The sequence below is a fragment of the Electrona antarctica genome, assembly GCF_951216825.1.
Source record: "Electrona antarctica genome assembly, chromosome: 20".
Lineage (NCBI taxonomy): Eukaryota > Metazoa > Chordata > Actinopteri > Myctophiformes > Myctophidae > Electrona > Electrona antarctica.
In genome coordinates this window covers 12,053,423-12,080,361 of record NC_136801.1, presented here as the reverse complement: position 1 = coordinate 12,080,361, position 26,939 = coordinate 12,053,423, and the positions used below count along the sequence as shown (strand labels likewise).

Here is a 26,939-nt window from a genome sequence, read left to right as displayed (position 1 = left end):
ATTTCCATCCTTATCGCTATTAAAGAAAAAGAAAAGAAGCGAAATCTTAATGCGTCTCTCTTGTCCCGGTCAGAGGGCGTGGTTCCTAGCAAGCCACATGATCTGCAGGTGAACGAGGCCACCAAAAACTACGTGGTGCTGAGCTGGAAGCCACCGGGTGAGAAAGGCAACGAGGGCATCATGTACTATGTGGAAAAGGTAACATTTGCCGAAGCCTTACAGAAATTGTCTGTACAGTGTGGACCTGATGATAACAATTATAATATGAATGTATTGTATATGATGATGGTTGATTCTCAGTGATGGAAAAAGTACTATTAAAAATGTTTTACTTAAGTAAAAGTATCGATACTGCAATGCAGAAGTAAAAGTCTGAAATTCTAAATTTACATGTAAAAGTGAAAAGTATATTGGTATCAAAATGTACTTAAAGTACAAAAGTAGAAAGTACTCATTATGCAGAACCGTTTGTACTCAAGTAACAAGTACAGCACTTGAGTAAATGTACTTAGTTACATTATACCTCACTGATTCTTCAGTCCTGATGTTGTTTCAGTGTGTCGCTGGCACAGACACCTGGCAGAGAGTGAACACGGAGCTGCCGGTTAAATCTCCTCGCTTCGCCCTGTTCGACCTCGCCGAGGGCAAGTCCTACAGCTTCAGGGTGCGCTGCTGTAACTCCGCCGGCGTCGGGGAGCCCTCGGCCCCCACCGAGCCCACCACTGTCGGCGACATACTGGGTGAGGAGGAGTCATTTGCATCAGACGTACCGATGCCATTTTTTCCTTCCCGATACCGGTTCCATAACCAGTGTTGCCACGGAAACGGTCGATAGTGTGATGTCAAGCCATGACGTCACGTCACCCTATATAGCATGGCGAGCAGAGCAGTAGAGCAGAGTTAATATATCATTAAGACTATAAGAAAGGAGGTATCTAGAGACAGGCTTTAGACTCAAACGTGACCAGCTCCGTTCCCTCCCCAGCTCATAAGAAGATATACAGATCCTTAGACTATAAGGCCTCCCTGAATACGAGCCCTTATAGACTCCCCTGACCGTCCCCCATAAGCATAGGAGATCTCGGTTACCAGCGTATCAAGTATCGACCCGATACCAGTGAGTAATGTTATGAAATCTAGGACAGTGGTTCTCAAAGTGTGGTCCAGGGACTCTCAGAGAGTGTACAAATGAGAACCAAAGGGACCTCCAAGGGTTCACTCTCAGAGTTATGGGGCTCCTTGACATTTAAAGATAGGAGAACCACTGATGGAATAGATACAAATTTAAGAACACTGAACAGTATGCGCAACATCAAGTGAAGAATTCAAAATACAAAATAATTGATTACTGTAAATTACATACACATGTGATAAATGACGTGGTATCGGATCGGCACAGACTGGCATACCGATACTGCATCGTTTTAGGCAGTATTGGCAGCATTACTGATACTGGTATTGGTATCGGAACAACTCGGTCATCAGTGTTGTTTTCGGCAGCAAATTTCTATTTTAGTTTAGTCATAGTCATAGTTTTAGTCATATTATAGTCACCTGAAATGTTTTAATGTTTAGTCTAGTTTTAGTCGACTAAATATCATAAGATTTTAGTCGACTAATTCTGCAGTTGTTTTAGTCTACTAAAATGTGTTTTGGTGGGCCTTGATGCCGTCGAAATGACAGATTTTATACTTGCTGAAAATAGCCGATCTACAAGCTCACAACGCGTTGTGCTGCGACGCGTTGTGATCTTGTAGATCTGCTATTTTCAGCATGCAACCAAGTGTAAAATGATTTATACTGGATCTCTTGTCCACTAGTCCCTTCCTAACATTTTAGTCTAGTTTTTATTTGTTGACGAAATTGTCTATACATTTAGTCTCAGTTTTTGTCACCATAGCTTAATTTAGTTTCCATTTAGTTTTCTGCAGTGAAAAAAACATCTTAGTTTTAGTCGACGAAAACAACACCGTCTTTTTCCTATCCACAGATATCCCATCGGCCCCGGGCCGCGTGGTGCCAACCAGAAACACAGACACATCAGTGGTGGTCTCCTGGGAGAAGTCCAAAGATGCCCAGGAGCTGGTCGGCTACTACATCGAGTGCAGCATCGTGGGCAGCGAAGTCTGGGAGCCCTGCAACAACAAACCTGTTAAGAGCACCAGGTAATATCTGCAACACTCACCCCAAAACACAGTTTTTCTTGGCAGAACCGCTAGCCCCCAGCGGTTCTGGTGTTCTTGCGTCGTTTTACTGAGGTTAAGGTTACGTTTAGGGTGGTTATGCATAGTTTTACTGAGGTTACGTTTTGGAATCAGTCTAGGATTAGGCATGGTTTTACTGAGGTTAAGTTTAGGCATAGTTTTATTGAGGTTAAGTTTAGGCATAGTTTTATTGAGGTTAAGTTTAGGCATAGTTTTACTGAGGTTAAGTTTGGGCATAGTTTTATTGAGGTTAAGTTTAGGCATAGTTTTACTGAGGTTAAGTTTGGGCATAGTTTTATTGAGGTTAGGTTTAGGCATAGTTTTACTGAGGTTAAGTTTGTGCATAGTTTTATTGAGGTTAAGTTTAGGCATAGTTTTACTGAGGTTAAGTTTGGGCATAGTTTTATTGAGGTTAAGTTTAGGCATAGTTTTACTGAGGTTAAGTTTGTGCATAGTTTTATTGAGGTTAAGTTTAGGCATAGTTTTACTGAGGTTAAGTTTGGGCATAGTTTTATTGAGGTTAAGTTTGGGCATAGTTTTATTGAGGTTAAGTTTAGGCATAGTTTTATTGAGGTTAAGTTTAGGCATAGTTTTATTGAGGTTAAGTTTGGGCATAGTTTTATTGAGGTTAAGTTTAGGCATAGTTTTATTGAGGTTAAGTTTAGGCATAGTTTTATTGAGGTTAAGTTTGGGCATAGTTTTATTGAGGTTAAGTTTAGGCATAGTTTTATTGAGGTTAAGTTTGGGCATAGTTTTACTGAGGTTAAGTTTGGGCATAGTTTTATTGAGGTTAAGTTTAGGCATAGTTTTATTGAGGTTAAGTTTAGGCATAGTTTTATTGAGGTTAAGTTTAGGAATATAGCCAGGTTTATTGAGGCTAGTTACGTTTATGAATACCTGGTGGCGACCTTTCCGAGGTCACTGGATTTGACCCGGCCCGGGGCAAACGTGTTTTTGGGCGAACTTTCTCGTATTCGTAAAAATCTATACATTGCACTTGTGATTTCTGGTGCCAAATTGGATTGAACAGAATGTTATCTCAACGTGTCAACTTGTGTGTTCCAATATGTTCAGGTTTATCTGCCATGGCCTGAAGACGGGAGCAACCTATGTGTTCAAGGTGAAAGCGGTGAACGCCGCTGGGATCAGTGACTCTTCCCCGGAGTCTGAGCCTGTTGAGGTCAAGGCTGCTATCGGTGAGTAGAGTGAAAAGGTCTGGACTGCTTCACACAAGAGGGTAAGGCTGATAGGATCAGATACGCACAGATAATGAGACCCAGAATGCATTTTCAGCCGCACTCAAAAATTACCTCATGTCCAATGTGTTGTTGACCAGACCAAGTGCTGTAAATACAAAATAGTAATTGTTAATTAATTTAATTATAATTTATAATTATGTAATACAAAATAGAATAATTCTTTCTTTCTTTCTTTCTTTCTTTCTTTCTTTCTTTCTTTCTTTCTTTCTTTAATTGTTCCATTATTTACAATAGTTGAATTCAGGTTCATGTATTGGAATAAGGCTATAAAAACCTATATTTATGCCATTTATGTTTTATATTAAGCTATATTGCTTAAAGGAAAGTTTGATTTCTGGAACAGTATTTCTTACAGTGTTTCCATACTCCATAATATACAGTATGTCTTTACGTCGGTCGGCTGCCAATGTCTTTTCCTGTCCGTTGAGACATTGAGATACAGTATGTCTTCAAGTCTGTGTACCATCTCTACACTTTTATATGTTCTTGTTTCACATGGTTTCCACTCCGTCCGCTACCTCGTCACGCCACGTTATTATGCACCTGTCATGTACCCCACCCGCCCTTAGAGTATATATGAATAGAGACGGCACCGGATATCTCCTCCCATCCACTTGCATTAAGTTGCTCAAAAGCGCATGAGGCGATTTCACTCAGGAACAGAGTGCATTCTGGGATGGATTTGCCCCAAACACATAAACGCGCTGCCCGTTGACTATCATTGCACGCGTTCACGTATGAAACAGCGGCGTTCACGTATGAAACAGCGTTCACGTGTCATTGTGAACGTGCACAATGATAGTCAATGGACAAGCGCGTTCATGTGTTTGGCCCAGCGCTGCAATACCAAATTCGGCCACTATGTCCATTTCTCCTCAGGGTTTCCTCCGGGTGCCGTCTCTATTCATATATACTCTAAGCACCCGCCCCACCCACCCATGCTGCCACCTCTACCCCCCTTCCTCCCTGCTCAACCGGAGGTGGGATCAGGGTCAGGACTTGTAGACTTCCTCTAATTTGGGTCGGCACGACCCAACTCATTGGTTGTTGCAAACAACCAACCAACCCAACCTTGCGTTCGTTCCGCTGTCACGTGCACCACCCACCACCGCCCCATATCCACCCACCACCTCCCACACCCCATTCCTATCCTGGACACGATACGTGTCGGCAACCCCCACCCGTGTTAAAGGTACACCCCCCCCCCCCCCCCTCCCCCACAGATGGTCTTACACCATTCCCACTATAGTGCCTTTGATTTGCATTTGCGTTTGTTTGTTTGTTTGTTTTCACCACACTAACCTAGTAGTATTGCTCTGTTGGAACTTTTCATTCACAGAACTGAATTCAAATTAAACTTTTGAGGGGCATTAGCCCCTCCTCCAATTGGCCATATTCAGACCGCAGCCATCTTGCCAGCAATGTGCTAGCTAGGTGATACTTCCCATAGACAGCCCATTCATCCAAACAGAAAAGTCCTATCTAATTATATTAAACAACGTCAACATTGCAGCTGTAGGGAAAGCTTGAATTATCCTCTTTCAATCTGTAAAGTGTTTGTTTCATAAAAATCCACCGTAGACATTTTATGAGCTACTTCCTGTCAGAATTGTTTTCCTAAGTGTTGGAGTTTGGAAGCGCTCGTTGAATATCACTCAACGGCCCATACGTACCACCTGTCGGACGAATGGGCTGTCTATGGGAAGTATCACCTAGGTATCATATAGCCAGCTTTCTGTGTCTGTGTGTACCACGGATTTGAGGATAAAAAGTGAGGACAGAAAAGTGAGGACGCCAATTGTGATTGGCCGGAATGTGATGATGTATGATGATCACATGAGTGTGATTTTTTTTTTAAATGTATAATTGGTAATCCTCCAGACAGTCAGTGATAATATACATAGATACAGAAGATACTACATGAAACAGAGCAATAGTACTACTAAATCTTTCTCTGGCCTGCATGATCTCCTCTTACGTCTGCATTCCAACTGATCCCTGCATTCATGTTGCTCCATTTTGTCTCCCTGCACTGACTAACACAGCTAATGCTTTAGTCGCATGCCAATCTACAAGCTCACAATCGTCATACAGTACAACAAAGTATCAGGCTTCTCTGGACAGCTTTGTGCTGAGGAGCATGCTCCTTCCCCTAAGGAACTCTATGTATTCCTAAGTATGCACAGAACAGAAAGAACACAAACAAAATACAGATTTTAACTAGTTTTTTTAACTAGTTCAAAATTCTGCTATGGTAACTATTAAGCGACTTTTTTGGCTATTACACTAATATGTAATATGTTCATATTTTCAATTTAAATATCAAATGTATTGAAATTCATGATTCTTAAAGTTAGCGTTTTACACACACACTCAAACACGCACACACGCACGCGCACGCGCACACGCACACGCACACACACACACACACACACACACACACACACACACACACACACACACACACACACAAATTGACTTCCATGCTTCATGTGCCTGTCGCCTTGTCATAAACCCTAATTGTCCATAGTTACACCACGGCCATCCTCTTACGTTATACTGGGAGGGTGGGAAACCCTACAGTACCTCATAAGGTGAGCATGATGTCATTAAGAGAGAAATGGCTGCGGTGTAGTCTATGGGGCCAAGCGACATCCTGCCATAGATGTCACTTCTTGTGCTAATCCTGTCTTCATGCCTCACATCATCAGATGAAGACATTGTATTGTATTTGATATCGTCGCTGTCGGGCGGAAACCTCATATGTCCAACAGCGTTCCTTTGTTATTATTATTTTTTTCCCCAAACGACTCAAACTAGTGAAAATATAGTACAGGAAATCTATGGAAAATACAGGATCAACCTCAAACTAATTGCAAAAAAAACAAACTCAGCTGATTTCGTATCTTCAATATATCCTGAATAACAGAAAAAGAAGTTGCCTGGAATTGTCTGAGGGGAAAGTTTAGAATATGGCCTGTACAGTATGGCCACCATAGACATCCTATACAAGGCAAATATTTTCTAGATTTCCTTTTGCTTTAAGTAGCATGTGACATGTCAAACTAGGGGGTTTTCATGATGCTGAATCCATTCCAAGCATTAGTTTTGCATAAAAACACTTGGCCATAGCCACTTGCCAATGTGATGACCTCATCACATTTGTGATGACGGCTATGTTTTTTTGTGCAAAACTAATGCTTGGAATGGATTCAGCATCATGAAAACACCCTAGTTTGACATGTCACATGCTACTTAAAGCAAAAGGAAATCTAGAAAGTTCCAGGCAACTTTTTTTCTGTTATTCAGGATATATTGAAATCAGCTGAGTTTGGTTTTTTTGCAATTAGTTTGAGGTCAAATTACATTATTACTGGACTAATAGCCGATCTACAAGCTCACAACGCCTCGCGGTGCGAGGCGTTGTGAGCTTGTAGATCGGCTATTTTCACTGCTATAGTGTGACCCTTTCGTAGGATGAAGTAGGACATAAATCTAAGAAAAAAGAATTGAGATATGAGGTTTCTACCCGACACTAACGATATGTTGCTATGAATGATAATATTTTCTTTCTTCTTCTGCTTGTTCTCTTTCCTAATGTAGCTCTTGAATGGTGTGCGATTTACAAATGAAGCTGTCTTGGTGAACGGATCCGAAAAGTGCCCGTCTAAAATAGCCCCTCTTTTGCTTTTTCTCTCTTGCTATAAAACTCCTATAGGGGGCGGTATTCTTCACGGTGTGTTGCCGGAGATGGGGCCGGGGGTTTACGTGGGTGGACTAACTGAGCACGGGCCAGCACACTGCTGGACGGGCACGCATGCGACCGTCCAGTACCCCCCCACCCCTGACACTATGCCCAACAACAAGCCCAGGGCTCAAACTGACACTGTGACATGGGCAGGGGCCAGGCCCAAGGGTCCGGGCCTCTCAGAGTCTGTGACCGGCGCGGTGGAGGGTAAATGCAAGGAGGTGGCCAAGAGAGGCGGCGTGACCTTCGCCCCCGACCTGGTCACGGTGGTGGCGAATGACTCGGTCACAGACTCCATGTCAGGCTCTAGTTCTGAGCCGCTTAATAACCGCACTGTCAGGGACAAACCCTCCTTAGCCCAGGTCAAGGATCAGGCTGCTGTAGGCACATCAGCCACAGCAGAGCCGCTGGACGGCGGCGGACAAGCACGTAAGTTGCCGGTAGACGGCGGTTCCGCTAAACGGGGGAAAGAGATGCCCGGGATGGACTCCAAAGGTGAGAACTAGTGTCCACCAGACGCTAAACCCCCCTTCTTCATCAAATCTGATAAATACTACTTTGACATGTAATCGCTCTATATATCCCTTTACTTGTGAGAAATCTGTCTTCACTTTTTTCCCCTTTTGTCTTCTAAGAGCAATGTCTGTCTAGGTAATACTGTACCGATTTGGGAAGTTTGACTTTTTCATATACACAGGGAAGTTGCATAAAATATAAGTAGTGGATATTCAGCCATTGGACCCTCTGCAAATTACATTAAATCAAATTAATTGTCCTGGTCCCTGGGGCAATCACATTTACAGGTGGATCAGAATATAATTTAGTTAAGTTTAGTTATGGTTATGTGTAGCATGGGTTTGATGATCCCGACATCTTAGAACGTTTGCTTCACCAATGCCGTCCGACAGCTTAATATCCACTGCCTAATATATAATGTAATTAAGTACTGGACTGTTAGGCCTGTTTTTCAAAGGTAAGTCACTGTCAAACAACAGTTAAGATTATCTTTAACAGTCACATCCTCTAGATGTGTTGCTGGCCACCACATCACTGTCACACAGCCTCACTGTATTAACTGTCTTGATGAATTGAATACACAGGACCACAATGGAAACCATCCCACAGGGCCTTTTGTGTTGTCCTTTTAACAATCATTGTAAAATCGTACCGCTGTACTATTTGCTGTTAAAAAAGTATTCAATCAATCAATCTACTATCCCCAATATACTATCTACTATCCTAACTACTATCCCTTAACTTAAGGCTGGCTCCTTTAGAGAATCAGAGCACATTAATACGCATATAGAGCTATGACACAGCAGCAGGAGCCAGCCAATCACAACCCTGCCCTTGACACAGTGGGTCATCAAACCACAACATGAACTGAGGAGGCGTGGCCTGAACCTTTTTGGTGATGTAGGCTACCCTATCAAGCCCCTCTCATCCTTCGGCCATGCCCCTTTCCCTAAATAGGGGCGAATATAAGAGACCTGTGACTATTCCGTTCGCATTCGACAGGCTAATTTATTATCACCATTTAATACTATATCCGCCCTGCTGAAAGTACTCTCCCTCCAAATCATACCTTTGGTCCAGTTCCCAGAGATCCTTGCACCAGTCCAGTAAACATTTTGATTACTTATAATTATTATCACTAAGGTTGGGATCCGGAACCGGAGGAACCGGATCCAACATTGAGGAACCAGGAGTCAGTTCCATCACATTTGAAACGGTTTTCCGGAAACGTTTTTTATCATACTGTCACAGCTGTGTGATAAACCGGTCTAGAGCTCAAACCTTTTTAATTATAACTCTGAGAGTGTGCAAATGGAACTGAATGGACCCATTTGTACACTATCAGAGTTACAGACCATTTGTACCCTCACTTTGAGAGCCACTGCAATACTATTTATGCAATATTGTCTGCAAAATTGAATTGTATATAAAAATTTTATTAGTGTTTATCAAAAATTATAATGAAGGCCAACGTTATATAGATTTTCCTTTTTAAATATAGGAATCGTTAAAGGGAACCGTTAAGGTACCAGACCGTTAGGTACCAGACCGTTAAGGTACCAGACCGTTAGGTACCAGACCATTATGAAGGAATCATTAAAGAACCGTAACCGTTACAATTCTAAATGATCCCAACCCTATAATTATCATCACTTCAGTCATTATGATATTAGCATTACTATGCAAATTACAGTGGAATAAAAAGGGTCAAAGGTTTACAAAGCAGTTCAATTATGTGGTTTGATAAAAGTCAGGTTACAGCAAGTATTGGCTATGTATTACTGTCTTCATAATACATATGAGAAATACTGTGACTGTGACTGTGAAAGTTCTTGCAGTGAAATGGAAAAGTTAATGGAACACTGAAGCTACTGTATATATTAAGTAAAGTTATGATGCATAGCGTTAGGGCTGGGTAATATATCAATATTATATCGATATTGGAATAGATATCGGATGTCTCGGATGTTGGATATCGTTATAAAATGACATGGCATTGTCTTTTTCTTGGTTTTAAAGGCCTGAATGTCTCTATGTTTTGCCTTTACCCAGTTATTATATAGGCAATTGGTTTTTATTTGTTAAAAGAAAAAGTCATTGTGAAAATATTTTTGTGAAAGCCCCCAATGGTCATCTCACAAAATTGCCACAATATCAGTATTGAGGTATTTGATAAAACAAAACATGTTGTCCTTAACGCCCAGCCCTGAACAGAGCGTCACATGAAATGCATTATTATAGTAAATCCTTTCAAACAATGATTAAAGCTTCCGTCTCCCATTACGTCGTAATTGTATCATCGTCAGGGTGTTAATGCGAGTCCCCTCCACTGTACCCCAGCAACGCCTACCCCTCCCTATGGAATCAGCGTGCTGGAGTGCGTGCGTGACTCCATGGTGCTGGCGTGGAAGCAGCCCACGTCCATTGGCGGCGCCGACATCACCGGCTACTTTGTGGATTACCGCGAGGTCATCAACAACGTGGTGGGGAAGTGGCACGAGGCCAACATCAAGGCTGTCAGCGACAGAGCCTACAGAGTGAGTCACACATGCTAAGCATTTTTGAGCCCCTCCATGACCCCTCCATGAGCCCCTCCATGACGTCATGTGGCAGCCAAGTCTATGGACTTCTTTTTTCTTTTTATGTTTTTTTGTGGCCTTCGCCTTTATTTTTTTATATTTTTTATAGAGGGGAGAGAGATGGGGGGGGGGGGTGACATGCAGTAAAGGCCGTCAGGATCGGGAGTCGAACCCGCGGCACACTGCCAGACTGGATTACCGGCCAAGGTGCCTAGACCGCTGAGCCACGGCCCAGGCCAAGTCTATGGACTTTTAATGTTTGTTTAGGATAGTTTGATGAAATGTTTTGCCAATGCCTCGTTGATATAAACTACATATTGTAATACATTTATTTCATTTTTCACAAAAAATCTGGGCGCCCCTCACTTCACAGTCACATGAGTGTGATTTTTCATACCAAGGACCCACAAGTTAATTTTGTATTTGGCCGGGGACCCCCACCTGAAAATATTTTGTGCCAGGGGGACACCCATACAAGTTCTGAGTTGGATTTACAAGCTCACAGTGAGCACTTTCCAAATAGCTGATTTGGTTCAACAGATTTAGCTGGGGGTCCCCGACTCCCCGGACACCACTTTTCTAATAGAACCACTGTTCTAATATTCTAATACCCTCTGATGCAGTGCTTCCCAAACCTTTTAGCTCGAGACCCAAAGGAGAAATTGGATGTCTCTCCGGGACTCAAACTAGTTTATTTTGCGAAACGTCTTTTTTATGGCATTTCTTTGGATTTTCTTTTTATGTACAACATTCTTTTGGAAAATCTTTTATTTATTTTGATTAATTTTTCAGAATTTCTTTCTTTGAAATAATTTTAAAAAAAAATCACGATGCATTTATATGCAAAACAATTGTCCAAATGTAACCCACTCTGATGTGTGTCAGCTTCACGTTGATCCATTCAGAGGTTGGAAGTCAAAGAAAATAAAAATATACTTTGATGCTCTGACGCCTGTATGTGTCTGTCTGTCCGGCCAGGTGGCTGACCTGAAGGAGAACCACAAGTATCAGTTCCAGGTGAGAGCCGCCAACATGGCCGGTGTGGGCATCCCCTCTCTGCCCAGTGACACCTTCCTGTGTGAGGAGTGGACCATCGCTGTGCCAGGTGGGTACTGGCTGCTACCAGTGGCTGTTGTCTTAATATATATTGTCATAATACAGCATATACAGTAAACCATAGTCCACGCAAGCACACGTATACAGTAGACACATGTGCGCACGCAGGTGACACACACAACCACATACACACACACACACACACACACACACACACACACACACACACACACACACACACACACACACACACACACACACATTGTATATCGTTGCTGTCGGGCAGAAACCCCCTACTGTACGTTATCTCCATATTGTTATTTATTTCATAAATTAACGGCCTACTTGTCACACAAAAGCATCAAAAGAAGCAGATCCACAAGCTCGAAATGCGGCGCTTGTATGATCTGCTACTTTTGCTCTGTTTGAAATTGAATCCTGAAAAGTAAGTAATAGTTTTGGACATACAGTACGAGGTTTCCACCCGACAGAGACGATATACTGCACAGTATACAGTACTGTACTGTATTATGAATGATCTGCAATGTTATAGCATTCATCTCAACACCGACATGCGTTCTGCTCTCTGTCTCTGACGGAACACACAGGACCTCCTCATGACCTGCAGGTCAGGGAGGTGCGCGGAGACTCCGTGACGTTGTTGTACAAACCCCCCGTGTACCAGGGTCGCGACCCCGTCAACGGCTTCTACATTGACATCAAGGAGGCGGAGGCTTCGTTCGAGGCCTGGAGAGGAGTCAACGACAAGGCCACCGAGAAGAGCTTCCTGAAGGTCACTGCCCTCCTCCCCCAACTCTTAACATCCATTGTCCTGCAGTCCTACAGCAGCAGCAGCTGTGTCATCTAAACCAGTGGTTCCCAACCTTTTCAGGCCGTGACCCCCCAAAATAATCATATTTGAACTGGGGAGCCCCCCAGGTCTTAAAAGTCCTTAGATATAGAGGCTATCCGTGTGACATAGCACTTATCCTACCCCCTTAGATAGCACTTTTTAGACTTAGATAGCATTTGAAACAGACTTATAGCATGTCATGTAGACAGCACAATAATTGCATTGTATGTAGTCATAGCACATCATAGTACATATGTATAGCATAGTATAGTATATATGTATAGTTAATATGTATAGTGTCATTATATAGATATGTTCTAGTTACGTTCTTAGCTTACGTTTCTTGATAAATGCATTTTATATATGTGATGTATTCCCATACTTTTGTTCTTGCCTAATGTAAGTCGCTCTGGATTAAGAGCGTCTGCTAAATGCCTAAATTGTAATTGTAAATCATCTTTGTACCCGGAAGTTATTCGGGAACGCTTACTAAGTGGAAGAAAAACTACTTTCTACCCATGACATGCCCACACACCCAAACAGAAAAGACCTGTTTGTATTAAGCAACGTTAAACTCACCAACATTGCAGCTGTACAGAATGCTTGAATTATCCTCTTTCTACATAGTTTTTATTTAATTTGATGTCAGAGTTTGGAAGCGCTCGTTTTCAATGACGCAATGTCCTGCTTCCCCCTGCATTAAGTGCAATTGAGGAACAGGTGGTACGCCTATACTGTATGTTCTGTTTTCGTATGGGGTCCATTTGTGCACTCTTAAGGTCCTTTCAGACAGGGAGTGAGTGACGCAGGCGTTGTTCTCTCCGCACGTCCAAAATAAACGCACGTCTCTCTTTGAAAATGAATTACTCTGCGGGTCAGTCACTCCCTGCTGAAAAGGCCTTCATGATTACAGACCTGTAAGCGTCCATTTAGTTCCTAAAAACAATATCAATAATTTACTTGGGAACCCTAGGGGTCGCCTGAACCCACTTTGAGAACGTTTGGTTACTTTGTAACCTTTGTTCTCTGAGTGAAGAGACTATCTCTCCACCCAACATATTTCATATGTATGGGGAATGTCCCCATACATATGAAATATGTTGGGTGGAGAGATAGTCTCGATACGATAGAGAACTACAGGTCCAAACAATGTTATCTTTCATCCACAGATTAAGAATCTGAAGGAGGGAGAATCGTATGTGTTCCGTGTGCGTGCACAGAATAAGGCTGGTGTAGGCAAGACCTCTGAAACCACAGAGTCAGTCCTGGCCCAGACAAAACCAGGTATGAAGAGGTTCAGAAAATATGTGAAAGCCACCATTATGATGATGATGATGATGATGAGCATAGTAGTAGTAGTAGTAGTAGTAATAGTAGGCCTAGTACTGTAGTAGTATTGTGGTAGCAGCACAATTCTATTTAGTTATTATTAAATACGGTATATTGAGATGTATGTACAGTACCGTATGTACTTTCTTGTCATTTCAGGCACCAAGGAGATCGTTGTGGAAGTTGATGATGATGGTGTGGTATCTCTGAACTTTGAGTGCGGTGCGATCACAGGAGACTCTAAATTCGTGTGGTCAAAAAGTTATGTGGACATCACAGAAGAATCAACCAGAGTCAGCATCACGACCAAGGGAAACAAGTGAGTTTGTTGCTACTTTAGTATTCATGGAGACTCTTCAGTCAGTTCTTTGCTCAGCATTGAAGCTTATTGTCTCCGTCATGTGGAAACCTAATATGTTTTTCAGGATTCAAATAAGAAAATAACAAGTAGCAGATCTGCAAGCTTGAAATGTCGCTGCTTACAGATCTGCTACTTTTGATGCTTTTGTAGGACGCTGCTGTAGTACAATTAAGTCTGCCATTATAATTTACAGGGGAAAAAAATAAAAAGAATGTGGAGATAAGAGGTTTCTGCCCCACAGCTACGATATACTAACAAATAGTTAAAATAGCAAATCTACAAGCTGTGAGTTTGTACAGTAGATCTGCTATTTTAGGGAGGAAAAAAAGCAATTGTTACTGACAATATTTACCTCTAATGACATGCCCAAAATAGGGAGTCCAGGCGTAACGTGTGCTGTATCATCATCCCCATAGGTCCAAGCTGGCTTTTGCGTCTCCTGATGTGGAGGACGTTGGAATTTACTCCTGTTTCGTTACTCACACCGATGGTGCTTCTGCCAGCTACACTCTGTCAGATGAGGGTATGTACAGCAGTATTAGTAGGACTCGTCTAATGTGGTATTGGAACTCTCTTCTGTCAGTCAGATCAGATGAGGGTACTATATGTACACAGCACTATTACTAGGACTAGTCTAATGTGGCATTGGAACTCTCTTCTGTCAGTCAGATGAGGGTACTATATGTACACAGCACTATTACTAGGATTAGTCTAATGTGGCATTGGAACTCTCTTCTGTCAGTCAGATGAGGGTACTGTATGTACACAGCACTATTACTAGGACTAGTCTAATGTGGCATTGGAACTCTCTTCTGTCAGTCAGATGAGGGTACTATATGTACACAGCACTATTACTAGGACTAGTCTAATGTGGCATTGGAACTCTCTTCTGTCAGTCAGATGAGGGTACTATATGTACACAGCACTATTACTAGGACTAGTCTAATGTGGCATTGGAACTCTCTTCTGTCAGTCAGATGAGGGTACTATATGTACACAGCACTATTACTAGGACTAGTCTAATGTGGCATTGGAACTCTCTTCTGTCAGTCAGATGAGGGTACTATATGTACACAGCACTATTACTAGTCTAATGTGACATTGGAACCCTGTCAGAGACGACAGTATGATGAGCATAGTAGTAGTGAAATGAAATGATTACTATATTTACCCAGGGTATCTGGGCTAAGCTCAAGAACTTGTTTCCAGCCAGGCCCTGCTCATAGAACACATTTCATCATAGTGGTTCAATGCCTTGTTCAAGGGCACTTCAGCGGTGGTAATTTTAACGTGTCGGACCGCAGATTCGAACTGGCGACCTTCCGGTATCAAGACCGCTCCGCTATCCGTTCGTCCGCTGCCTAGTAGTAGTAGTAGTAGTAGTAGTAGTAGTAGTAGTAGTAATAATAGTAGGCCTAGTAGTAGTATTGTGGTAGCAGCAAAATTCTATTTAGTTATTATTAAATACGGTATATTGAGATGTATGTACAGTACCGTATGTATGTCAACTTTCTTGGCATTGGAAATTAACATTGGAATTTTTGGAATTGAGCTCTTCCATTCTTGTTCTTCTTGACCAGAGGATTTTCCACACCCTTATTTTTTATATTTTACCATCTTTTACAGAGTTGAAAAAGTTGCTGGTGATCAGTCATGACAACAAGTTCCCCGGTGAGTATCCCCACACTTGACTTCCGCTTCTCCTTTCGTTGAATGTGTCCCAGGTAGTGATGGGACGATATGAAAATACATTATTGTGGCAAAAATAATTGCAATAATCAATAATAAAAACTTAAGATGCCGCTTTTCTCAACCACTTGAACCCCCAGCTTCCCTATTCTGGGGGGAAGGATCTACTGTACAAGCTCACAAGCTCACAAAACGTGTTCCCCGCTATTCTTCGATTCGCTATTTTTAGCAAATCGATTTGTGTAGCCTACAGTGAAATAGGAGCGTACTCCTTACAGATCCGTTTTATCACATATAGTGGGTTCAAGTGGTACTGAATTTGCAGCTCAACAAGTGGGCAATTTCAAGATAAATTTAAATCTCTGTGATTATTTTTTATCATGATAAATGATAATAATGATTAACGTCCCATTCCTATAGTTCCGAGTCGACCTTTTCTTCATATTTGTTGAAACTAACCCCACTGCGCTCCATCTTCTTCTTTCCAGTTATTCCCTTGAAGACAGAGCTGGCGGTGGAACTACAGGAGAAAGGCAGAGTTCGTTTCTGGCTCCAGGCAGAGAAGATCTCGGCTAACGCTAAAATCGACTATGTGTTCAACGACAACGTTGTCTCCCCGGGAGAGGTCCGTCCGAGAGCATCAAAGGAATATCCATAACCTAGAGCTCCACAGTCTGTTGATGCTTTTAAGAGAGGACTAAAGACTTTCCTTTTTAACAAAGCATTGCTTGCTTCCTTCTTTTTTCATAGTTTTTAGGTTGTTTTATGCAGATATTTAATTTTACTTTGTATTCTGTACTGTAGCACTTTGAAGTTTGTTTCAAATGTAAAGTGCAATAGATACTTGGTCTGCTCTTTTTTTCCCTCTACACCAAACCTCTTTGCCGAAAATAGCAGATCTACAACCTCACAAGTTGTGGGCTTGTGCATCTTCTATTTTCGGCGAACGTTCCCTGAATAGGAATGCGCAAGTGGTTAATGTAAACAAAAGAAAATAAGTCAATTTCACACAGATTTGGGGTGCCCCCCTATAACTCTGAGGACCCCTAAGGCTCTGAGGACCACTGATCTAAGCATTGCCAATAATTATGAGAGTCAAACCTGTAAAACATGTTTGTTGTTGATGTTGTTTTGCAGAAATACAAGATGAACTTTGACAAGAACACAGGCGTGATTGAGATGATCATGGACACTCTGACCCCAGCAGACGAGGGAACCTTCACCTTCCAGATGCTGGATGGGAAAGCCACCGCCCAGTCCAGCTTGGTGCTGATTGGAGATGGTAATGCTCACCTGTCACAATCTCACACTACAACTTTCAATGCTGCTAGATGACCATTTGTTGTGCTGTCTCTGTGGTAGGCCTATATAGTCAATGTCAACTAATTTCGGCGTAAGGGCCAAAGGGGTGACTTGATGTACTCTTGCGTGCGTTTACTTACACAGTTGTGTATTTGTTTATTATTAATAAGAAAAGCTATTTCAATTATTTCCTTTCATTATTGGTATTACAGTTGTAGGTTACAAAACATGCCATTTAGTAAAACAGACCTCAACACATCACAGTTGCACTGAATTTACAGTTCAGCACTAGGAGGCAGTAAAAGCACTCTGTAAACAGTACAACAAACTGTCCCTAGGATTCAATTACAAATTAAATACCAGCCAAATATTAGCACAACTCCAAATTAGTTACATTTCATCACAAGAACCAAACATCAACAGTTTTCTTTCTTTTTTACTTCCAGTGTTCAAGCAACTGCAGAAGGAATCAGAATTCCAGATGAAAGAATGGCACAGGAAGCAAGGTATGACATATCACAATGGCATTTATTTATTTTCCATAGCATTAAGTGTATATTGATTGTCCGTTTCGGGTCATAAATTAATGACTGCCTTTCGTGTCACAGGGCCTCACTTTATTGAGTACATGAGTTACGAGGTGACCGCAGAATGCTGTGTCATTCTGAAGTGCAAGGTGAGAAATGTATCAATATGTTTTGTGCTGTATAAGTATAATGCTTTATTGAAGAATATTTACTATCATTCTGTCATACCTTAACCCATTAAGACCGATTCTATAAATGACTTTTAAATCAATGGTTCTCAAAGTTTTTTGTGCCAAGGACCCCCAAACGTATGTATTTGGCCGCAGACCCCCCCTCCCCTCAGAAGATTATTATTATTATTTTTTGAATATAGCAGATGTACAAGCTTGCAGCACAGCACAAAGAGACGTGCTGTGAGCTTGTAGATCTACTATTTTTGAGAGCCACTGTTCTAAACCAATGTTCTAAATCCTACGGGTTTTCTGAAAAATGTTACTCATATATACTGTATATATATATATGATATAAAATCTAAAATGATACAGATGCTTTTCCGGATAGAAAAGTAACATTATTACTGCCTTTCTAAAGGTCGGCAACATCAAGAAGGAGACCGTTGCCCTGTGGTCCAAAGATGGCCGTGAGATCAAGTCGGACGAGCATCTTAGTTTCACAGAGGGAGTTCTGAATCTGGAGATTGCTCAGGTAGGGAGATAAGGAGGAGTAGAAGGTTTTGTGTGAAACTGTACACCTGTATATCTGTATATGTATATACACCTGTATATCTGTATATACCTGTATACCTGTACTGTATATATCTGTTTTGTACAATCGTGTAGATGTGAATTAATCTGCCTTCATAAGTGTGAACTTTGTGCCGTCTTTGCACATGTCCGTTGTGTTCATGTTCTTCACATGTTCTTCACACATCATGGGCATTCATCCACACAATATAATCCTGAGTTGTAGTTACGGTAGCTGAATTATCACTAAAGGGTTTTATAGTCCACCCTGCCTCTGTACTAGTCCATAATTGACCTTGCTGGTGTAAATTGAAATGGAAAATGATCTTGTGATCACATTTATTTACCTTATACTAGTATTAAAGGAGAATTCTGGACCAGTGCTTTTCTTACCGGAATCTGATGTTATTATTTATCCAACGACCAGTGGTAGAGGCGTGAAGAAAACTAAATCCATCCAGTGCATTCTCCTTAGCTCAGCTAGAGCATGCACGCTGGGTCATAGGCTCGGTCGCCTTTTTACAGAAGCCCCTTTGGGACAAAACACTGCAGTGCATCGTATTTGATCATTATGAAAGACAGAAGTGTACTTTCTTTTCTCCCAAGTGATCATAAGCGATTTAGCGTATGACCCAGTGCACACGTCGGAGCTGCAGTGCGCTCTGGATGATGTTTTTTCACCTCTACCCCTTGATATTGGATATAATAACATGAGATTAAGGTTAAAAAAAAGTATTAATCTGGAATTCTCCTTTAAGTAATCATATAAAGGCTATTTTGAATACATTGTGTGACAGTCTTTATTTAATCAACTACATTTAATCTTAATTGTATCCATTATAGGACCTAAGAATGTCCTAAAGCTACACATAAATCAAACCAACCCAACTGATTTAAAACACTGTGTCAACATTTATGTAAATGTTCCATCCTTTCTGTTTAATCTGTCTGTTTTCCTCAGTGTTCCTATTCTGTCCCTCAAAACTCATCTCAGTGTGATCGTCGTCTGTCAACGTGGCGTGATATGACATGCTAGCCTTCCAGCCTATAATATGTTCCTGTGGACATACCATAACATCACATAATATTGTTCCATTTCAGCGCGGCCCTGCCGCAGCTGCTGCTGCCACAGACGTTTCAGCTGAATTCGACGACATAAACCGGAGGAAACTCAAAGTTGGGATCCGTTTTGTCGATGTTTTTGTTACCGTATAATGATTGATTGGCCTAGTGGGGCCATTAGTTGGTTTTGCCTGAGAGTGCTTTTATTTTTGTTTGGTGTGTTTTGTCTGTCAAGCCTTTTTGCCTTTTTGAGTCTTGAGTATATAAGTGTTGTCCTGCAGCACTCATAGCAGGAGAGAAAAGCTTAGTCTTTTCTGTTAGAATGAAATCAAATATTGCTTTGAGACAACATTAGTGTCGGTCGTGACTCTACTGTATGTTGCTGTTGTTTCCAGATTTCCAAGAAAGATGCTGGTGTATACGAGGTTATCTTGAAGGACGACAGAGGAACAGACAAATCCACGTTGAATTTGACAGATCACGGTAACCTGTCAACAGTAATATACAATGTACTATATCGTTGCTGTCGTGCAGAAACCTCTTATCTCCAGATTTTAGTTTTCTTTTTGTGTTTTTTCATAAATTAATGTCCTACTTCATCACACTACAGCACTGCTCACAAAAGCACCAGAAGCAGATCTACAAGCTCAAAACGTGTCGAGAATCGATGTGTTTCGAGCTTGTAGTTCTGCTACTTTAGCTATCTTTGAATTTTAATTAACCCATTTTGGGCGGGAACCCCTTTTGGTGTTTTAAACATTATGCTATAATTTAGCTATGGAAAAATAGCAGATCTACAAGCTCGAGCTTGTAGGTCTGCTATTTTTGAAAAATCGTGAAATAATTATTTCAGAAAACTGGAGGATTTAGAAGAGGTCAGGCCTAAATAGTTTTGGACATATGAGGTTTCCACCCGACAGAGACGATGTACAATAGTCAGTATTACATGAGTAAAGCACAGGCGTTATTAATAATTATCAAATGTTGCTCTTTTCTAGCCTTCAAAGACTTGATGAACGACGTTTTCAGTGTTATCGGTAAGCATTTTGGCTATTAATATCCATGATAACACTGTTTGGCCATTACAGTTTAGAATGTTTCTCCAATCTATAACAACACTTTGTGTTTCTCCAGCCAACTCCTCCACCCCATTGAAGATCACAAGCACAGAACATGGCATTCGACTCTACACCTTTGTCAGCTACTATAATGATTTACTAGTAGTCACCTGGCAATACAAGTATGTTGATGACCACTTACTGTGTAAAGCCTCTTGGGCCCTATTTTCGTCAGTACTAAACCCCTTATGCCTAAAATTCTTTGCCATATTTTACTATTTTGACACATTAAAATAGTTCAACTAGCCGATCTACATCAACACGTTGTGAGATTGTAGATCGGCTATTTGAACTATTAAAAAATGTTTTTCAAAATAGTATAACAGGCAAAGAAGTTTAGGAATAAGGGGTTTAGCACTGACGAAAATAAGGCCCTTTGGGCTCCATTTTCGTTTGATCATTCTAAACACACTGTTTGGGGATTTAGCAGTGGGGAAGGGGTATTCCCCCACTAAAGTTGGTATTTTGGTTATCTGTCTAAATCCCTAAAACACCTCCGTTACCCGTTACATTATGCATAGGTGTGGTTTGGGCGTTACAATAATTAAACCAATCAGCGTGCCACATGCCATTGCCTTTGAGAGATCCCTTATGTTGCCCGTTATGCCCAGTTCTATATTGCTTCATAGCCTTACGGTCTATAGCCCATGGAAGAGTGATGTGTTGCTGCCTTGAAGTCTCAATAGGTCGGTCGGTCGGCAGGTCGGTATGAAGAATAAGTGTTCATGTTTTTTTTAATACATTTACTCCGGGCTCACAGCTTAACTGATTTTGGGGTTGGGGTTAGGGTTAGGGCGTTTTCAATCTGCTGTACTAGCATATTAAAAATTAATTAATCAAGTCAGTTGATCTCTCTTTCCTCAAAAAATCCCTTTCTTTTCCTACATTTTTTTATATTATTATTATTTTAAGTTGCCCCTCCTTAAGAAAAGTTGCCCCTCCTATATACAGGTTTAATCTTTGTTTTTAGTTCAATGCTTGTTTTAAAAACGCCATTGACAATGAAGGAAAATTTACGTCATACGTCACAAACATTAAATCACAAACATTAAATGCCATTAACAATAAAGAGAATTTAATGTTTGTTTTGACACCGTTTGTTTTACATCACCATTACATCACCTAATCAACATGAGTTAGACTTTAATATATTAGCGCCCCTCACTTCACATGGGTGTGATTTGTTTTTAAAAATGAAACAGACAAATCTAAGAAATTCCATACATAGGCCACTGTATATAATACAGTATAAAATTAATCTAAAATAATCTGTTATTTTCTGTCAATGTTCCCACCACCAGAATAGGGATACGCCCATCCCACCACCAGAATAGGGATACGCCCATCCCACCACCAGAATAGGGATACGCCCATCCCACCACCAGAATAGGGATACGCCCATCCCACCCCCCATTTCTTTGTTAAAGGAGCATTCAGTGATTTGGGTGATTTGAAAAAAAAACCCGGTCCACCCGGTAACAAGATGTGCACATGCACACGCTCTACAGTGGGGGAAGTACAACAGACCAACAGCACGTGCACCAAGGCCCGCCCCACTCGATCATGATTGGAGGAAGGCCCCTCTCATCCTGATTGGATGAAGGCTTTGCCACCCAAAGCCCAAACCGAAACTAGGGTTTTTTGACCCCAGGGGTTAACTGGGGACAGGGAGGAACTCCTTATATGGTCAGCACACTTTATAGTAGGGAGGATTATCCAAAAAATAAGAAAAAATAAGTGATCACTGAATATACCTTTAACGTTGAACACTCAGGATCTTATATAGTGTATGTATTTGATTTGTTTCTGTGCTTGTCAATTGTGTCACATATGATGTCATATACTGTGTCTCTATTGTTTGTATTGCCGCAGGACTCCGCCATAGCTTTCACAGACCGCATCAAGAGTGGTGTGGTGGGAGAGCAGCTGTTTCTGCAGATTGCAGAGCCCACAGAGAAAGACACAGGCATATATGGCATCGTCTTCCACGATGGAAAGGATGGCTTGAAGAGGACTGTTGAGCTGTCAGGCCAAGGTGAGATATCTAGTGGTGTTGATTTCGTCGACTAAAACTGTGACGGAACATGTTTTTTCACTGAGGAAAACTAAATGGAAACGATGACAAAACTATGACTAACTATACTGACAATTTTGTCAATAAAATCTAGACTAAAATGTTAGGGAGGGACTAACACACTAATAGATCATTTTATGATTTGTTCTAACCCTAATCAGCTGTAGATTTTGTCAACTAAAATCGTATGATAATTAGTCAACTAAAACTAAACTGAGAGGCTAGCACTGCTCAAAAAACGGGACCCATCCATCGGTGCATGTGGGAGTGACGTTAGGACTTTGGTACTCTATTATAAATATTATTAATGCAATGTCTGAGACAAAATAATATTACTCTTATGTGTATGCAAGATGTAAAGATAAGGAACAACACCATAACCTTTGAACCATGTAACCATGATGCCATTTTCTTATTTGTACCAATGTTCTGTGTTTTTGTGTTGCAGCGTATGCTGATGCATACACAGAATTCCAGAGACTCAAGTGAGTAGTCCGTCATTTAGTGGAGTCGCGTCAGTCGTGTGGTGTTGCACTATATCACCGTCGTTCTCTATGAGTGTTGCTGTATTGCCCTTGAGGAAGTAATACAGAGAAGTACTGTAGGAATGCAAATCCTGACTCTTAACTGTATTTCTTGTTCCGTCTTTTTTTCCCCCCCATCGTCAGAGCTGCTGCTACTGCAGAGAGAAGTAAGTACTTCTGCTTCGAACTCTCCAGTAGTCTGAGCTCAGATTTGTGTTTGATGTATCTCGCCCTAGTCTCATTTCCAGCTTGTGTTATATCATCTGCCGGGTGAAAATACCCATGTCCAAAACTGTTACTTTTCGAGATTCTAATCCAAAAGTAGCAAAATAGCAGATCTACAAGTTCGAGTTTGTGGATCTGCTACTTTTGATGTTTTTGTGTGACACCGTAGTATGATCAAGTAGGAGCGTTAATTCACAAAAAAGTTAGAATATGGAGATACAATATTTGTGCCTGACAGCAACTATACTGTATATCAAATCACAGGAAAAAGAAATGCCATCCTTCAATAGCTTAATTTATAGTTAATTGCATTTCTACTCCGAGAGAATAAATCAAGCTTCACACTGTTGTTCATACTGCAGTAGATTTGTGCTGAGTTGCTGCTGTTTGTTTCAGATCGTGCTCGAGTTGCGGGAGGCCTGCCCGACGTGGTCACCATCCAGGAGGGCAAGGTACGTACGCTGCTTCAGCTCAGCTGAGAGGAACATCACTTAAAACCACTTGGACCCTCTGCATCCATATTGTGCAGGGAGAGAACCGTATCCACAAGTAGCAGATATACATGCTCACAATGTGTTGCTATAGCTATATGCAACACGCCTTGTATATGCTATTTTTGGCATAAATATTTGGGCCCATAATATCTTGCCTTACCCCATATGCCTACATTTTTGTCATTTTTACTATTAAACTATAACATTTTAAAATAGTGAAAATAGCTGATCTACATCGACACGTTGTGAGCTTGTAGATTAGCCATTTGAAGTAGGCGTATTTGAAAAAGATCTCCGTCTTGGCCGCTCAGAGTGTTAACTATGAAACCTTGCGTTTTTGTCACCTCACTCACAATACCTTGCTCACAATCGTCACTCAATCTATCACTCACAATCCTGGGCATAATATATTGTGCCCAGCCATACATGGGGAAAGCCCCCATATATTGTGCCCAGGTCGCGTGACATCACTATGACATCATCAGGGATGATAGTAAATCAGGGATCATATCATAGTAAATGCAACCTGCTGTCGCAATTTTACCCATATGGAGATCCCTGATATTAAGCCCATATGTTAACTATGAAATTTTGCGGGTTTTCTTGTCACTCAAAATCCCCATACATGGGGAACGCCCCCAGGTCTCGTGACATCACCATGACATCAACATCCCCATACATGGGGAAAGCCCCCATATTGATACTCTAATACAATCCCTGTTATTCCCATATACTGTATGGAGATTCCTGAAATGGATCAATATTAAGCCCATATATGGGAATGCCAATAATGATCATATAGTGACAGTCTCATGATAACCACTGTGGTTGCCGCAAAGGTCGCAGTTAACTATGGAATCGTGCATTTCCCGTCAGTCACTCAGTGTATCACTCAAAATCCCCATACATGGGGAAAGACCCCATATATGGTTCCCAGGTCTCGTGACATCACGATCCCTGATTCAGCCCTACGTATACTTTTCGGCCATTTGAAAATAGCCGATCTACAAGCTCACAACGCATCTCAGCACGTTGTGAGCTTGTAGATCTGCACTTTTCAAAAGATTTTAATGCATTTTATACATTTGAAAACCTGTGAAATGGGACATTCTGCATAATGAGTACGTTCTAATTTCTATCTGCCTCAGGCCCTGAACCTCACTTGCAACATTTCGGGTGAGCCCGTGCCAGAGGTCACCTGGCTGAAGAACGACCGGGAGATGGTGTCCGACGACCACTACATCCTGAACTTCGAGTCAGGCAAGTTCGCCAGCTTCACCATCACCAAGGTGAACCCGGAAGACTCCGGCAAGTACTGCATCCTGGTGAAGAACAAGTACGGCACGGAGAGCGCAGAGTTCACCGTAAGTGTCTTCTCCATCTAAAAAGGAGAGCAGGCCCGCCCGCCGGCCTCCGCCAAGAAAAAATAAGAGGCGATCCAAACATCTTTGACGTAAATATGTATAAAATCATAGCGCACCGTGAAAAAAGGAAGAAAAAGAAACGTGAGGATTTGATAAGAGGTGTTTGGATAAGTGTACTGTACATGCTAAACTAAAATGGTGCGAAGTAGCACCAAAAGTGGTTCTTGGCTCATAATCATAGGGGAACCTATGTTGGTGCTAAATACTGCAGTAGCTCAACCACCCAAGAGAACCACAGAAGAAATGCCATTTTGTTTGTGTATACACTGCAATGTCCTGACTGTCAATTTAACTCTGTAAGTGTAAAAAATTGACCCGTAAGGGTGCAGTAACTCTGGGGTGGTGTACATTTCAAATCTGAATTGAAATTAAATGAAATGTCCAAAGAGTTCAGAGAGGCATCCAAAGAGTGGCCAAGATTTAACCTTTGTGTACACTATTTGTCAATGGTGTCAAATTCACTGTCTGCTTAAAAGCAATGGCATTTTGTAACATTATGCCCACCCCAAAATGTGATTGTTGCAATTCTCTGTGTTTGTGTGTATGAAGTCTCAAAGGGGCAGGCCGAGAGGTGAATGTTTGTATTAATTTGCTGCAATGAGAGGTTAAAACTGCCCGCAAAGAAAGTACTGGTACAGTTAGTACTGTGAGAGATGATAGGTGTAATGTGCAATTTTTGAATGGATTCTACCAGTGTCTGTGTATCCCATTTCCTTCACAATGACCACAGACCTCCACTGTTTCTGTCTGTCTATTGCGATCACCATGCACCCTACCCACGCCCCACTCTCATTTAGTGACTATGTTGTTCACCATCACTGTTGTTTCGTTGTTCACCTTCACATATATTTGTATGCTTGTCACCTTCCCTCTTCCTCTGTGATTCTATTTAGCGATTTGACATCACTGTCACTGCATAATGCTAGATCACTTCATTTGCTCCCTGTCTCTTGAAAACACTAATAAAAGAGCATGTGTTCCCTCACCACCACCTCTCGACTTCTTTCACTGTGTTCAGAACCCTGTCTAGTACCCATATAACTGTCATTCTACTATCTTACTATGAAATGAGGACCTTCCTTCCTTCTGTCCTTAGGATTTTTTTCTTCTCAGTGAGTTGAATCGATCTGAACTTGCACATTGACCAATGGTATATGAAGGGACTAGGGAATGAGAAAACAGATTCTTCACTTTTGCACAATTTCACTTAACGGGGGGGGGGGTGGTTAATCATAGGTTTCGGAGCATGCAGTGCCAGCATTAATAAAATAATTAATAATGGCCAGTGTAGGCCATATTCTAGTCTAATAATTGTGCTGCACCAATATGTACGTGTGTCACAAGCAACAACCCACAGCATAGCATGTCCTACCAACATTGACACAATGACCAATTGGCGTACAGGGACTTTTATGTATATTGTATATTGTGGCCATTCTCATGTGCCAAGATGTCTGCAATCTGCATCAACTTCTCCATTCACTGGGTGATGTGTTGCAATTTCTGTTGACATCAAAGGCCACCACACATTTAACTCTGACAGTGTGGATCCATCCATTTATTACAAAGTATCACTCCACTACTGTGTTCACCCTGCTTGAAATGGCGTTTTTATTGCAATTACTGAAGGGTGTGCTTGATTTATTATGTTTCACACAAAAAAGAAAACGAAAGCGAAAGTGAACCCCAAGACTCCACTTTGCAGTTAGCTTCCTCTGCAACTAAGCTCACATAATGAAATAGTTGAGAGAGAAAACGGATCTTATTTCATCTCTTGACAGACTCTGAACAGTGAACACCAACAATAAATGACACTCAATATCTCCCAGTCTGTCCCAGACATTTATGATAG

The 26,939-nt window shown here is 41.4% G+C and overlaps 1 protein-coding gene across 2 annotated transcripts in view; it reads left to right on the top strand.

Annotated features, from left to right (window-relative positions):
* The window catches only part of myom1b (myomesin 1b), a 47,209-nt gene extending 21,133 nt beyond the window's left edge, over positions 1 to 26,076 (top strand). For both annotated transcript variants that reach the window (XM_079489057.1, XM_079489056.1), the window contains 24 exons: positions 74 to 198; positions 557 to 740; positions 1,991 to 2,165; positions 3,279 to 3,400; positions 10,068 to 10,264; positions 11,285 to 11,411; positions 11,971 to 12,155; positions 13,385 to 13,499; positions 13,704 to 13,863; positions 14,322 to 14,428; positions 15,532 to 15,576; positions 16,083 to 16,219; positions 16,732 to 16,876; positions 17,343 to 17,402; positions 17,505 to 17,572; positions 18,015 to 18,128; positions 19,624 to 19,711; positions 20,227 to 20,265; positions 20,363 to 20,469; positions 22,219 to 22,381; positions 22,869 to 22,905; positions 23,089 to 23,111; positions 23,566 to 23,621; positions 24,812 to 26,076. In XM_079489057.1, the coding sequence (XP_079345183.1) occupies positions 74 to 198; positions 557 to 740; positions 1,991 to 2,165; positions 3,279 to 3,400; positions 10,068 to 10,264; positions 11,285 to 11,411; positions 11,971 to 12,155; positions 13,385 to 13,499; positions 13,704 to 13,863; positions 14,322 to 14,428; positions 15,532 to 15,576; positions 16,083 to 16,219; positions 16,732 to 16,876; positions 17,343 to 17,402; positions 17,505 to 17,572; positions 18,015 to 18,128; positions 19,624 to 19,711; positions 20,227 to 20,265; positions 20,363 to 20,469; positions 22,219 to 22,381; positions 22,869 to 22,905; positions 23,089 to 23,111; positions 23,566 to 23,621; positions 24,812 to 25,048 (2,816 nt within the window). In that variant the 3' untranslated portion in view covers positions 25,049 to 26,076. The remainder of the gene's footprint in view (positions 1 to 73; positions 199 to 556; positions 741 to 1,990; positions 2,166 to 3,278; positions 3,401 to 10,067; positions 10,265 to 11,284; positions 11,412 to 11,970; positions 12,156 to 13,384; positions 13,500 to 13,703; positions 13,864 to 14,321; positions 14,429 to 15,531; positions 15,577 to 16,082; positions 16,220 to 16,731; positions 16,877 to 17,342; positions 17,403 to 17,504; positions 17,573 to 18,014; positions 18,129 to 19,623; positions 19,712 to 20,226; positions 20,266 to 20,362; positions 20,470 to 22,218; positions 22,382 to 22,868; positions 22,906 to 23,088; positions 23,112 to 23,565; positions 23,622 to 24,811) is intronic.
* Positions 26,077 to 26,939: the final 863 nt, after the last annotated feature.